Source organism: Lepus europaeus, chromosome 17, assembly GCF_033115175.1.
Source record: "Lepus europaeus isolate LE1 chromosome 17, mLepTim1.pri, whole genome shotgun sequence".
NCBI lineage: Eukaryota > Metazoa > Chordata > Mammalia > Lagomorpha > Leporidae > Lepus > Lepus europaeus.
In genome coordinates, this window is record NC_084843.1 from 83,618,161 (window position 1) to 83,633,584 (window position 15,424).

The following is a 15,424-nucleotide window of genomic DNA, read 5'->3' on the forward strand; positions in this document are numbered from 1 at the left end:
TCTCTTGCAGGCATTTGGGGAACAAACCAGTGGACAGAAGATTTATTTTTGTCTCTCCTTCTCTGCCACTCTGCCTTTCAACTGAACAAAGAAATCTTAACAAAAACAGTATAACTAGCCTTCCATCTAGTTTTTTTTTTTTTTTTTTAAATTAAAGATTTATTTGTTTATTTATTTGAAAGGTAGAGGTACAGAGTGGCAGAGAGAGAGAGAGGTCTTCCACCTGCTGGTTCATTCCCCAACTGGCCACAATGGCCGGAGCTGCGCCAACCTGAAGCCAGGAGCCAGGAGTTTCTTCCATGTCTCCAACGTGGGTGTAAGGGCCCAAGGACTTGGGGCATCTTGTACTGCATTCCCAGGCCATAGCAGAGAGCTGGATCAGAAGTGCAGCAGCTGGAACTTGAGCTGTCGCCCATACAGGATGTCAGCACTATAGACGACAGCTTTGCCCTCCAAGCCACAGCGCTGGCTCCTCAAGTTTGGTTTTCTAATATTGACATTTAAAGGATACCAGGTAAACTGATTATAAATCATGTAAGGGCTGAGCCGAAAGTTCAATGGAGAGGCAACCTTGACTTCTTAATCTATAATTAAGGACAATATAATATAGGATATGTGTCCTATAAAATATTGGCTCCTAATTAGTTTTTGTGCTTTGTAAATGGGGTTTTTCTCTTAATTTCTTTTTCAGATAACTCATTGTTAGTATATAGAGATGTTTCTGATATTTTAAAAAATTATTTAAATAATTTTTGTTAACTTGTACTACAGGCAACTAGCCTTTCTATTTTTTGTGCCTGTTTCTGTCATAGCAGTTCATCTCTTCCAGTTCTTTATACAGTATATCATATTGTGATCTATAGTTACCATGCTGTGTTGTGGAACACTCAAACTTGCTATTTCTGCCTAAGTGTATTTTAGTACCTGTTAGCTGATCTCCCTCTCTCTAGATCCCTCACTTTTCCCAGTCTAGTAGTTAGAATTTTAAGTTCAGACCCACTATTTTTAAAACTTCCACATATGAGAGGATACATACGACATTTATTTTTCTATGTCTGGTTTATTTCACTTAATGACTCCAGTTCCATCCATTTTGCAGCAAAATTTTTTTTAAATGGCTGTCCATTCATTTATTGATGGACACTTAGATTGGTTCCATATCTTGGATACTCTGACTCCTGCTGTAGTGAACATGGGAGGGCAGATATCTCTATAGTATGCTGATTTCAATTCCTTCTGATAACTATGGCCGGAGCTGAGCCGATCCAAAGCCAGGAGCCAGGTACTTCTTACCTATCTCCCACGCAGGTGCAGGGCCCGAAGCACTTGGGCCATCTTCCACTGCTTTCCCAAGCCACAACAGAGAGCTGGATTGGAAGAGGAGCAGCTGGGATGCTGACGCCGCAGGCGGAGGATTAACCTAGTTCTCCATGGCGCTGGCCCTTGAGGAATCTTCTTAGTTGATATCAAATTTGTCTATTTGGGCTTTCTTGCCTAAACTTGTGGGATCTTATCTAAAAGCATTGTGTTTGTCAGTGTCTTATAGTTTCCTGTCAGTTTGTTATATTTAGGTCTTACATTTACATGTTTGGCTTACTTTGATTTGATTTTTGTGTAGGGTAAGGTGTGTGGAGGAAGTCTAGTTTTAGTCTTCTGCATATGGATGTCCAGTTTCCTTAGGACCATTTAGTGAAGAGATTGTCCTGTCTGTGTTGTATTTTTGAAGGCATTGTAAAAGATCAATTTTCCTGTAGATGTGTGTGTTCCTTTTTGGAACCTCTGTTCTGTTTCATTAGTCCGTGTCTGTTTTTATGTCAGTAGTTACAATACCTCTGTACTATGTCTTGAATTTAGATACTGTGACTTGTTTTGTTTCTCAAGATTGCTTTGGTTACTTGGGGACTTTACAATTCCATATTAATTTTAGGTTTATTTTTTCTAGTTATGTGAAGAATTTCATTTGTGTTTTGATGCTGGTTGTGTTGAATGTAAAAACTATTTTGTGAGGCATGGAAAACTATAAATTCTCCCAGTTCATGAACATGGGGGTCTCTCTGTCTTTTTTGTCTCCAATTCCTTTCATTAATGTTTTGTGATTTTTCTTCTAGAGGCTTTTCATATCATGGGTTAAATTTATTTTAAGGCTTTTATTTTCTTGTAGCTATTGTGATTTGATTACTCTTGTAATTTCTCAGTGAACACAAAATTGGCATATAAAAGTGCTCCTGATTTTTTTGTGTTCATTTTGTATCTGTAGTATTGCTGAATTTGTTTGTCAGTTCTAGCAGTCTCTTGATTGAATCATTAGGTTTCTCCATGTGTAGAATTACGCCATCTGGAAACAAATAATTTTAATTATTTTTTCCCTATTTGTATGCCTATTTTTTTCACTTGACTACTTTTTGGTGAAACTTTACAGTGTGATATTAATGACAACAGTGACACTGAGCATCCTTGTCTGATTCCATAGCTTAAAGGAAATGCTTTAAGCTTCTTATTGCCATTCAGTAGAATGGGTATTTGTCATTTATATGCTTAACTGAGTTTAGATATACCCCTTCTATACATATACTGCTCACAATTTTGCTCATAAATCAGTTTTAATTTCATTGAATACTTTTCTACATCCATTGAGATGATTATAATGGTTTTGATCCTTCATCCTATTGATATGAACATTTGGTTTGTTGATTTGCATATTTGACTTCTTCCCTACATTCCCCAGGATATAAAGAACTTGATCATGGTATGTAAGCTTTTTAATGTGTTACTGAATTTTGTCTGCTACTGTTATGAGAAATTTTATATCTGTATTGATCAGGTATGCTGGTATATCACTTTTTTTTATTTGAAAGAGACAAAGATAGGGCTTCTGTCTGCTGATTCCCCCTGGTTTTGGAGTCGAGGAAGTGCTGGCTTCATAGGATGAGTTTTACTTTGAGATACTTAACAGTTTTTCACATTTATCATCATATTTGTTGTCAACACATGTGCTGAAATTTCCAGTTTATCAAATATTGGGTCACCATTACAGGATTTTTTTAAAAGATTTATTTATTTGACAGACAGTTACAGAGAGGCAGAGGCAGAGAGAGAAGAGAGAAGTCTTCCGTATGGTGGTTCACTCCCAAAATGGCTGCAACACGCAGGAGCCAAGAACTTCTGGATCTCCCACTCAGGTGCAGGGGCGCAAGGAATTGGGCCGTCTTCTACTGCTTTCCTAGGCCATAGCAGAGTGCTGGGTTGGAAGTGGAGCAGCTGGGACTCAAACCAGCACCCATATGGGATGCCGGTACTGCAGCTGGTGGCTTTACCTGCTACACCACAGTGTCAGTCCTGATTACAGGATTTAAAATAAAAAACTATACAATATAATGACACGGGTCATCTTAACATTTGCAGTGCCTCCAAGACACATAAATAATAATGTACTTCATTTCTAAGAGATTGTTATTGACTTTTTTAGCTAATATGTTATTACTACATGGTAATTATGAACATAATTAATAATTAGCTGAACATGCAAGTATTAAAGTTTATTTCCTAGAGGGAATTCTGATGTGACAGTGTGAGCATATATATGCTCTTTGACATTAGAACTGATTAGAAATATTTTAAAACAGAATTCTTGTAAAGTCTCTAGAAATGGTCCTAAGTACATATGGCAGATAAAAAGATATTAATGGTATGGGGCCAGCGCTGTGGCATAGCAGGTAAAGCTGCTGCCTGCAGTGCTGGCATCCCGCGTGGGCACCAGTTCGAAACTCAGCTGCTCCACTTCCAACCCAACTCTGCTATGGCCTGGGAAAGCAGTACAAATGGCCCAAGTCCTTGGGCCCCTGCACCCACCTGGGAGACCCAGAAGAAGCTCCTGGCTCCTGGCTTCGGATTGGCGCAATCCTGGCCTTTGCAGCCATCTGGAGAATGAGCCATTGGATGGAAGACTTTCTCTCTCTCTGCCTCTCTTCTCTATGTAACCGTGACTTTCAAGTAAAAATAAATGAATCTTAAAAAAAATTAACTGTAGGCAATCTAAGACTTTGGAAGAGCAGGGAGACTCAGTTCTATTTTAATCCACATGTGATTCTTCCTCCCTTGTGCAACTGAGAACACAGGGCTCCCCTTGCTGCCCGCTGCATTTGGCTGGAAAGACATCCTCATTTCTTGTCTCTCTAGTTATCTGGTACCAGAACCATGTTCTGGTGAATACTACTAAGAGGCCCAGATTACATTTGAGTGACAGAAGCTTTATATTGGGCATGAGAACACTTGGACCCTATCTTGCATTACGTGCAACATCCATGGTTGGATGGATAAGCCATTGATTGTGATGCCCACATCCCCTGTCAGAGGGTCAGTTCAGGTCCTTGCTACTGTGCTTCTAATTCAGCTTTCTGTTAACGTGCATGAGAGGCCACAGATGATATTCCATATACTTGGCTTTCTGCTGTGCATATGGGAGACATGGATGGAATTCCTTAATCGTGATTTTGGCCTGATCCAGTTCTAAATGTTATGGATATTTGAGGAGTGAACCAAACGATGACTTCTGTATCTCTGCAGTTCAAATTAATTAATTAATTAATTTTTAAAAACTTGCAAAACTGGGAGCTGGGAACTCACCTAGGTCTCCAATATGTCTCACATTTTCTGATTTACTTGAGGCCCTGCCTTTTGGATGGTGTGGTCCCAGGGTGGGCATTAGCAGGAAAGTGGAATCAAATCTGGTGTGTAGCTGGGACTCAAACTCGAGTAGTCTTGGATGTCTTAATCCCAAGCAGCATCTTAACCTCTAGGGCTGCCTCACCCTTTTCTTTGAGGTAATAAAAAGTGCTCTGAAATTGACTGGTGATGATCATGTATAACTGAAAAAACAATGAATTGTATGTGCACTCTTTTTAAAAAAAAAAAAAGATTTATGTATTTGAAAGACAAGGTTGCAGAGAGATAGGGAAGAAACAGACTGAGGTTTTCCATCTGCTGGTTCACTCACCCAAATGTCTGCAGTAGTCAGGAGCTGCAACTCCATCTGCATTTCCCAAGTGGCAGGGGCCCAACCACTTGAACCATCTTCTGCTGCTTTCCCAGGCATCTTAGCAGGGAGCTGGTTAAGAAGTGGAACAGCCAGGACTCACACCTGTACCCATATGGGAAGCCAGCATTGTGGGGGATGGCTTAACCCACTGCACCACAACACCATTCCCTGTATGTGTACTCTTAATGAATAAATTGCATAATACATGATTTATATTAATATCACATCAGTTGTTCTGCTTATTCATTGAAATCATACCTATTCAATGAATACATATATTCATTCATGTCAATTGTGCTACTTAAGAAAATATGATTTCTGACAAATTGTAAATATGCTACATTGAATTTTTCACACTTATATGCGGGTAGTTCATATTGTAATATTAAAAGTCAAATCTACATAAATATGATTTTCTTCTGTAGTCTGCATTGCATATTTATATATTGATATTTATATAAATGCAAGAATAAGTGGTCTAGGAATTAATTTGGGTATATGACAATGATTATTAATTCAGGATCATGGTATTGTGAGGAAAGATATTAATCTTATCTGTATGCCTTTTTAAAAATATGATGTAAATTAATACAAAACAAAATATGGCCAGGCACTGGAGTTTCCTGACTAAATATTTTTACTTGGGATGAATCAGAAATGATCAAACTTAGGTGCTACCATTGTTGTAGAGTAGTTCAAGGCACTGCTTGTGATTGCTGGCATTTCATATTGGAGGGCCGGTTGGAGGCCTGGCTACTCTGCTTCTGAACCAGATTCCAGCTAATGTGCCTGGGAAGGCAGTGGAAGATGGCACAAATACCTGGGTCCCTGACACCCAAGTAAAGAACCCAGATAGGGATCCTCACTACTGGCTTTGTCCTGGATACACACCTGGCTGTTGCCTCTATTTAGGGATTAGACAAGCAGAAGAAAAATATCTCTGTCTCTCTCTCTCTCTCTCTCTCTTGCTTCCAAATAAATAAGTAAATCTTAGGAAAAAATAAAAGACTAACCTCATGTCATAATCCTTGTGGGAGTCTTTTTCCCATTCTCTGGCTATCAACTCCTTTATCTTTACCACAGGGACTATTCCTCTGCATTCAGTACAAATTAATCACTAGAACTCCTGTCACTGATTGAACACTCAAAATTTGGGGCTCCAGTTATTACATGGAAGTTACACCTAAGAAACAGAAAAATGGGTTGCTTACTACTCCTTAATTATTGGTGAGTATGGGTTTGTTAATTTTTCTCTTCTTAGGACTCCTCTTAGATCTTATAGGTCTAGTCTCTGTAGGAACAGCTTCTGCTAGTAAAGGTACATATTAACAAGAGGAGACAATTCCTGAGAAAGGACATGAGGACCTACTACTTCATGGTGCCAAGTTAGGTCATTGATCCCTGTAAGTTCATTTTTCATTTCTAGTAATAAGGCATTGATACTTAACATTTCAGGCACAATTACCTTTTTGATCTGAGGTCAAGGTACCTAGGCTTGGAAGCTCAAGATGGAGGTTCCTGCATTATAAGACTTTGGAAGTTTTGTATTTGCACAATGATGTACCCATCTTAAAATCCATAATTTTATTTCAGTATATGCACATCCAGTTGTCCCTGGATGCATTACCAAGCATCTTAACAGATGAGAGCAAGCATCTTTTTAGAGGGACAGGCCTGAGTTGCAGTAGCAATATTAACTTCTTATTTAAATACCTTTAGTAGAATCATTTTTACTTTCTTCATGGTTTAAGCAAGCAACTATAATACATAGGTACATGTTCTTAATTATCAGAGCTAAAAATGAAAATAAATGTGGTGATAGTTATCCAACACTGTGCCCACATTGAAATTTCTCTAATAGCACATCTCTTATAGATGTGAGTTTGTCAAACCAAGAATTAATCTTAGTATTCCACATGAATGGAGATGAAGTCAGATGCACCATGTCTGACAGCATGGCTGAACACCTAGGAATTACACAGGTCATTCTTATTTCCTAATGGAGGGGTGCAGAGGCTTGTGTGAAATATCATCTTCCTGTGCCGTGACCACCACCACAGAGCCAAGGAAAGGTTTTTCAGGTTTCTTCTGAGCATGGTGAGTGAGCATCCTGCCCACTCCTGCCTTCTCAGGAATTCCAGGCCCTGCAGCTATCCTGTTGCTCCATGGGTTCTATTCTGCATTCCTGAAGGACAGTTCCTGGGGGAAAGATGGGGCCTCACAGGCAGCAGTGACTCCTTGGGAGTGGATGGGATGTATGTTCTCCACTTGTTAAGAACAGAAACATCGTGGTTCTCAGGTGGGTGAGTCCTGACATTCAGGTGTAAGCCGCAGGCTCTGGTCTGTTGGGGAGGACACACTGGCAAAGAATTCTTGGATCTGGAATCAGGGAAGGTCCACCATGGCTTATGTTTCAGGTGATTATATTGTCAGAGGCCAAGAGTAGTCTTTCAGATGTGCAGGCACTGAGTCCAGAAGCTTCACAAATGAAGTGGTTAGTCCAAGATTGCAATGAGGCAAGGAGAGTCTGCATATTCATGAGCAAGGAGGTGTGTGGTGTGAGTCTAGTTTGAACTCAGCCACTGTAGGTCCTGTTACTGACCTATATGACATGGGTTTATCCATCTGTAGCATAGAGGCATCCACAGTACCCAGTTAATGCCCCAAATTCCCAGCAAAATAAGTTGAAGTGTATGCATCCTCTCTTACTATGGAATAGTTGTATTTTGGGGTTTTATGGTGCCTCCTCAGCAACTGAGCCTTTTGTTGCTTCCCATGTGTAGCCTGCACAGTACCCTTCTTTGAGTTTGTAGAAGTTTGTACACAATCTAGTTTTCAAAGGAAATGGGTTCAAAGAGGGAAATTAGTGTACTGGACAATGGTTCTGTCTTCCTAACAACGCAGTTTATGCTGAGTGAAGACTTGGACTGCATGAATGGGAATCCACGAGAAGGAACAGCCCCTCTGGCCCAAACTCTGTCTAGTGCTTCACAGTAGAGGCAAAGGAGTCCCAGAAAGGTGAACACCCTAGCTTTGCATGGCCCCAGCAATTATTGATTCTACTGCACAGAGGGATCAAGATTTGAGTGACACTACCTCACTTCATCTCTAGTCTATTGAAGAATGGGTGGTATGGGAAGTTTTCTGTGAACTGTAAGAAGGGAGATGAAGGGAGATGTGAGTTGAGAGGGATAGGCAAGGGCCCAGAAAATGTTACCTTTTGGAATGTTCTTGTAGGTAAGTCCTATATATGCCACAGCGCCGGCCCCGTCACCCAAGTATTTTTTTAAAAGATTTATTTATTTATTTGAAAGAGTTACACACAGAGAGAAGGAGAGGCAGAGAGAGGGAGGGAAGGAGAGAGAGAGAGAGAGAGAGGACTTCCATCCACTGGTTTATTCCCCAATTGGCACAACGGCCAGAGCTGCGCCGATCCAAAGCCAAGAGCCATGAGCTTCTTCTGGATCTCCCATGCAGGTGCAGGGGTCCAAGGACTTGGGCCAACTTCTACTGCTTTCCCAGGGTATAGCAGAGAGCTGGATAGGAATTGGAGCAGCTGGGTCTCAAACTGGTGCCCATATGGGATGCTGGCACTGCAGGCAGCGACTTAACCCGCTATGCCACAGTGCAGCCCCCACACCCAAGTATTTTTTGTGTGCTGATTTTAATGATAGCAAAATGTTTCTTCCTGTGGTATATTGCAGTTTAACAATTTTTTTGCAATACATTATGGAATAAGTAGCAAATAAATGTTTTCAGTATCTTAGTGATAATGTGTATGTGATTTCTGCCAATTAGTAGAATTATGAATGCTCTTTCAAGGAGTTCTTTCCTACCCTCTTTCATTCATTAGGCGCTATTCCTGCACAGAGAGGCTGATTATTTTTGTTTCCTTACCTAATGTGTCTGTTACTCTGCATTTATCTCTATCATGATCTGGCTTAGCACAGTAGGATCTGGGAGCAAACCAGACCAGGCCTCTCACAACTCCTTCCATTCATCTTCTGTTCCAGGGATAATTCTACGGACTGCTTCATGTTTCCAAAAGCAAAGAAAATGAATACACCTTCAGTAAGTTGTTTACCTACTTATTCCTCAGCTTATTTTACATTGTATTTTACAAGCTGTATGGGGGTTTGTTAATTAAAACGGAAGAGTAAAAGTAATTATAATTCAGAGAATATGCATAAACAATGTACTTTTCATGGTTATAAGACATTAGAGCCATCGAAGCTGATTGAAATTGGTCTCTGATCTTTCTGATGCCATAATGAAAAGACATACTACATGTTTCAAATTGAGACTTAGACTTTGATAAATTCCTGTAGGATATAAAATCTGAAATATCATTTATAGGTCATATAGATGATACAGAGGACGTGGTTTACTACCAACCTGGAAAGAAACACTCAGCATTCTATCATGGTAAGAGTTACCCAGATCTAAAATGCAAATCGGCAAATAAAATTTCTCTGGAATTGCTGAAGTAGTGTGATCCTCAGTCCCTGCTAGGAGGTGGTGCTAGATTCATAGATTGGACCAGGGATGTGAAGAGGACAAAATCTACTGCATGTTCTTAAACAGTTCTCCATACATTTCTCTCAGCCAGTCTGTAGGTTCAGATTGTGCTTCGGATTTTTCAGAGTTATATTCTCAGGCAAATAACTCCATTCTTCATTTGGAATTTTCAGTAATCTTATTCAATTCTTTATTTACCAATAATATTTAGTCAAAGCAGACTGTTCCCTAGTATTTGCCTTAATTGAATTTTTTGCCATTAAAAATATATATCATATATATTTTATATATATTATAAAATACATATATATTAAATTCTTAAATATATTAATTACAATTAATATATTATAATTAATATATAACATATTATATATATATATATATATATTTTAGAAGTAGAAAAAGAAGGGGTAGACTAAGAGACAAAAGGTACAGCATTCTTATGCATTGATTCACTCCCCAAGTACCTACAGCAGCCAACACTGATGCCAAGAGCCAGTAATTGAATCTTGGCCTCCCACATGGGTGACAAAAGTCCAATTACTAGAGTCATTGCAACAACCTCCCAGCAACTACATTAGAAAAAAGCTGGAATCAGGAGCCAGAGCTGAGTACCAAGTCCAGGTATTCTGGTGTAGTATTAAGTTATTGTAAATGGCATTCTAAATACTAGGCCAAATGTCTGCCTCCCTTTTAATTTTTTTTTTTCTGCCATATTTCAAAATAGTATACATGGTCTTCTCTTGGAAATTCTTTTTTATATATATTTATTCATTCAATTATTTATTTATTTAAAAGACAGATTTACCGAGAGAAAAGGACAGACAGAGAGAGTGAGAGAGATCTTCTGTCTGCTGGTTCACTCCCCAAATGGCCACCTTGGCCAGGACTGGGCCTGGTGGTAGCCAGGAGCTTCATCTAGGTCTCCAACATGGGCGCAAGGGCCTAAGTACTTTCCCAGGCACAACAGCAAGGAGCTGGATTGGAAATGGAGTAACCAGGAATTGAACTGTCACTAATATGGGATGCCAGTGTCACAGGCTGCAGTTTAGTATAGTGTGGCACAAAGCCAGCCCCATCTCCTGAAAATTCATACTCTTTCTTTCCTGAGCTCACTGATAGTTTCTTGTCTTTTTCTTTAAATTCTACTTTATCATCTTTATTATCACTCATCTAATATTCCATGTGCTCTCTAAATCATCTCACCTTGAAATTCTCCTTGACAGATTTATCTCTCTGTGGCTTGACACTCCTCTGTTTTCCTCCAGCTTTGGCCTTTTCTACAGTCTTCAGATCACATTTTCTACTCTCTGTTGAATACTTCTTTGTAGCTTTCCAAATAGCATCTGAAGCTCAACAAGCCTAAAATGAAAATCAAAGCATTTCTTTTTTTTTTTTTTTAAGATTTATTTATTTATTTATTTGAAAGTCAGAGTTACACAGAGAGAGAAGGAGAGACAGAGAGAGAGGTCTTCCATCCTCTGGTTCACTCCCCAGTAGGCCTCAACGGCCAGAGCTGGCCAGATCCGAAGCCAGGATCCAGGAGCTTCTTCCAGGTCTCCCATGCAGATACAGGAGCCCAAGGACTTGGGCCATCTTCTGCTGCTTTCCCAGGCCATAATAGAGAGCTGGATTGGAAGTGGAGCAGCCAGGTCTTGAACTGGCACAGGTAGCTCAACAGTTGCAAGTGCGACATACGCCTTATCAGTCACGGGGAAGAAAGGAACACACGGACACAAGACTGTCTTTTCCAATTTTACTGTTCACATACCAGGGACACACCAGGGGTTTTATATCACACTACTCATCAGTATGCTCATTGGGGTCAGTACACTTATCAGTATAAATTATGCTTATCAATATATATTATTTAATTCACTTATCAATAAACTTAACAGCACTATTTAATGTGACTTAACTATTTAACTACTTAACTACTTAAACACTTAACTATTTAACTTAGCTACTTAACTACTTTACTTAACCACTTTAACTTAATACATATACTCAATCTTAACAATATCACTTATCTGCCAGGAAATCAATATTATTATACCACAAGTCACAACAAACACTATCAAAATAATCTTAGGTACTATCACAATGAACAATACAAGGACAATAAAAGATTCAGTACACAACATTGGTTTGCTATGCATCTAGGCTTGCATCACTGTCACGAATGTGTTTCTCCTGTGGGGAGTGTCCAGTGTCCAGAGTTCAATGTCCCAGCAGGAGTGGAACTCAGACCAGTCACTTACAGGCAGGAAGTCATGGGAAGGTTATCACTCTGGGCAGTAGGCTCAAAGTTCCCAGGCGGACGGCAAGGCGAAAAGTTGGAGAGATCTCCTGCTGAGAGGCCTAGTCCGGCTCTACTATCAACTCTGGCAGCAGGCTGATAAGGACTCCAGGCGAGGCGGTACGGCGGCAGCCACACAGCAGCTCCACTGGCCTCTTGATCCCGTCATCGCCTTGTGCTGTGTAGCAAAATCTAGCAGGCTGGCTCTTCAACTCCAAGTGCGAGGAGATCCAGAGGTTCACTCGCACTGGACCACACACTCACACACACACTCACGCACAGACAGTGGGATATTACAGCTCAGGGACAGCTGTTCGGGTCAGCTTGTGCCGCTACCTGCTCCATGCAGAGTAGCAGGCTGCCTCTTCAGCTCTGGATGTGTGGAGATCCAGAGGTTCACACACACCAGGCCCTTTACTCAGCTGCAAGGCCGAAAGTGTTACAGCAACTTTTATTAGACAGGAACAAGACCAGAACGGGACAGCTCATGCAGCTAAAGCCTCTCAGGGACAGCGACTAAGGCCACTCAGGAACAGGTGCAGCTCCGAGAGCTGTGGCTGGAACAGGTCAGGAACGTCAGGATCTCTTCAGTGACAGCTCAGTGACAGCTCGGCTCAGCTCCGCTTTTCTTTCTTCCGCTCCCGGTGGTTTACACGCAGCAGGCCATGATCCTCGAAAGGATGGAGAGCAGTGCCAGGGCTCCCCTTTTATCCTCATTTTTTGGCAATCCTCCAATTTGCCATTATACAACTTGTGCAATTTTTATTGGTTCTTATGTTTGAACAGTCCAGTCAATACTGTTCCCGCCTTACTTATGTTTGAATGGTCCAGTCAGCATGGGTAGGAGGGTATTATCCATAGCACACTGTTATCTGACTGACCAGAAATGTCTGCTTGGTATGATTAGGAGCGTCTTTCTAACAGCTGTTAGGCATTGCCTCAGCTCCTGACTTACAACTCCATTTTACTTTTATTTTTGTGGCTAGTGGTAACTTCTTAACTCAATGTTTTACTGTGTTTCCACAGTTCATCTCCTTTTCAGGTAAGCGGTGATCTGTGACTCTTTTTGAAGATTCCTGTGGAATTCTCCACAGTCCACCCCCTAGGCCCTTGATGTCTCTCCCTAGTGAGAGGCATCGTGAGGCTCAAGAGGGAGCAATCCCGAGTCATTCTGGTGGCCTCTAAGGTCCAAGCCGCTTCACCTTTATTTACTAAGAGGGACAATTCTTGAGCTATAGTGATCCCCTTGCTGGGAATCTATACCACATTTCCACAATTTCAGTAAAATGGAAGATAAACATATCCTGTATTCTTTAGACATCTCCATGAGTTCATCTTAATCATGTCCTCACTGCCCATTGCTGATATATTGTAAAAGGTCCAATCCTCCTTCCAGACTGCAGAGTTCTTTTAGTCATAACTGTCTATAACTTTACATTTAACAGTCTATAGCTTAACGATCTATGTTCTAACCTTTCCATTATACCTACTATGACAACACAAGCTTAACACCTTTATACCTGTGTAACGTGTTACTACCAGTTAACCTTGACCCACATTACTGAAATGGGTTTTTTCCCTGGACATCTCCCTTTCTCTCATGTCTAGTTTCATCATACATGAAAACCTGTTAAATCTATTTCCTCATTTTTAGATCCTTATTCTTTTCTTTTTTCTTTTCTTTTTTTTTTTTTTTTTTTGACAGGCATAGTGGACAGTGAGAGAGAGAGAGAGACAGAGAGAAAGGTCTTCCTTTTGCCGTTGGTTCACCCTCCAACGGCCGCTGCGGCTGGTGTGCTGTGGCTGGTGCACCACGCTGATCCGATGACAGGAGCCAGGTGCTTCTCCTGGTCTCCCATGGAGTGCAGGGCCCAAGCACTTGGGCCATCCTCCACTGCACTCCCTGGCCACAGCAGAGAGCTGGCCTGGAAGAGGGGCAACCGGGACAGAATCCAGCGCCCCGACCGGGACTAGAACCCGGTGTGCCGGCACCGCAAGGTGGAGCCACAGTGCCGGCCCAAATCCTTATTCTAATGCCTACATGCAGCATGTAAAAATAAGAGTAGCTGCTATTCATTAAAAACCAAAAATTCTTTTTTATATTGAAAATGTTATTCTTGTCAATAATTGGAAATAATGTATTGGCTCAGTGATAAACTTTGATCCCTCCTGAGATATGATGGCACAAGGATTTGGTGGGAGAAAACATTCAGGAGTCAGAGAGTTACATGTGATCCACTGTCAAGACAAACATAAAGAACTGAAAGGGAACACATCTTTATTTAATAATTTTTACCCTGTGAGCTTCTTCAGGGGTTGGCCTTTGACACAAAAGATTAAGTTGCCACTTGGGATGCTCACATCCTATATTGTCTGATTTGGGTTCCTGACACTCTGCTTCTCATCCATCTTCCTGTTAATGTGCTTCCTGGGAAGCAACAAATGATGGCCAAAGTGCTTTAATTTCTGCTAGCCACATAGGAGACCCAATCAAAATCCGGTCTCCTGGTTTTGGCCTGACTCAGCTCTGGCTAAAAGTGAGCATTTGTGGAGTAACCAGATGGAAGATCTTTGTGTCTCCCTCTTTCTCTCTCTCTCTCTCTCTCTCTCTCTCTCTATCTCTCTCCCCCTATCTCTAGCCTCTCTGTTTCTCTGTTTTCCAAATAAAATGAAAATAACTTTGAAAAATATACCTCCAGCTTCTTCTGAATCCATTTGGACCGTGTGGGTTTAAATCCTAAATCTGCTTCGAATTCTTGCTTCCTGCTAATGTAGACTCTAGAAGACTACAGGTGATTCTTCAAGTACTTGGTCCCTACTACCTACAAGGCATACCAGATTGAATTCCAGGCACTTGTCTTCAGAGTGAGCCTGCCCTGGCCTTTGTGGGTATTTGGGGAATAAACCGATACAGGTTATATCTGTTTCTGTGACTATCTTTGTACCTGTCACCCTCTCTGTCTCCCTCCTGTGCCTTTAAATACATAAGTAAATGATTTTAAATATAATTTGTACCTTTTGCTCATATATATGTATTTGCTTTTATCTAATTTTAGACTAATACCAAATTGTATGTTTCTAGCCCAAAGATGACTTGTGCAGTTTTTTTTTTTTTTTTTTAAAGATTGATTTGGCCGGGGCCGCGGCTCACTAGGCTAATCCTCTGCCTGTGGCACCAGCACCCCAGGTTCTATTCCCGGTTGGGGCGCTGAATTCTGTCCCAGTTGCTCCTCTTCCAGTCCAGCTCTCTGCTGTGGCCTGGGAAGGCAGTGAAGGATGGCCCAAGTGCTTGGGCCCTGCACCCACATGGGAGACCAGGAGGAAGCACTTGGCTCTTGGCTTCGGATTGGTGCAGCGCACCGGCCATAGCAGCCATTTGGGGGGTGAACCAGAGGAAGGAAGATCTTTATGTCTCTCTCTCTCTCTCACTGTCTAACTCTGCCTGTTTAAAAAAAAAAAAATAAATGAATTATTTGAGAGGGAGAGTTAGAGAGAGAAGGAGAGACACAGAGAGAAATCTTCCATCTGCTAGTTCACTCCCCAAGTGGCCACGATAGCTGTGGCTGGGCCCA

General features: G+C 41.1%; 1 protein-coding gene across 1 annotated transcript in view; it reads left to right on the top strand.

The window, feature by feature from the left end:
- LOC133776021 (zinc finger protein 260-like) overlaps positions 1-15,424 on the top strand; it is a 49,605-nt gene that overhangs the window by 4,580 nt on the left and 29,601 nt on the right. The window contains exons 2-3 of the mRNA XM_062214676.1: positions 9,049-9,106; positions 9,392-9,460. Coding sequence (XP_062070660.1) covers positions 9,401-9,460 — 60 coding nt within the window. The 5' untranslated portion in view covers positions 9,049-9,106; positions 9,392-9,400. The remainder of the gene's footprint in view (positions 1-9,048; positions 9,107-9,391; positions 9,461-15,424) is intronic.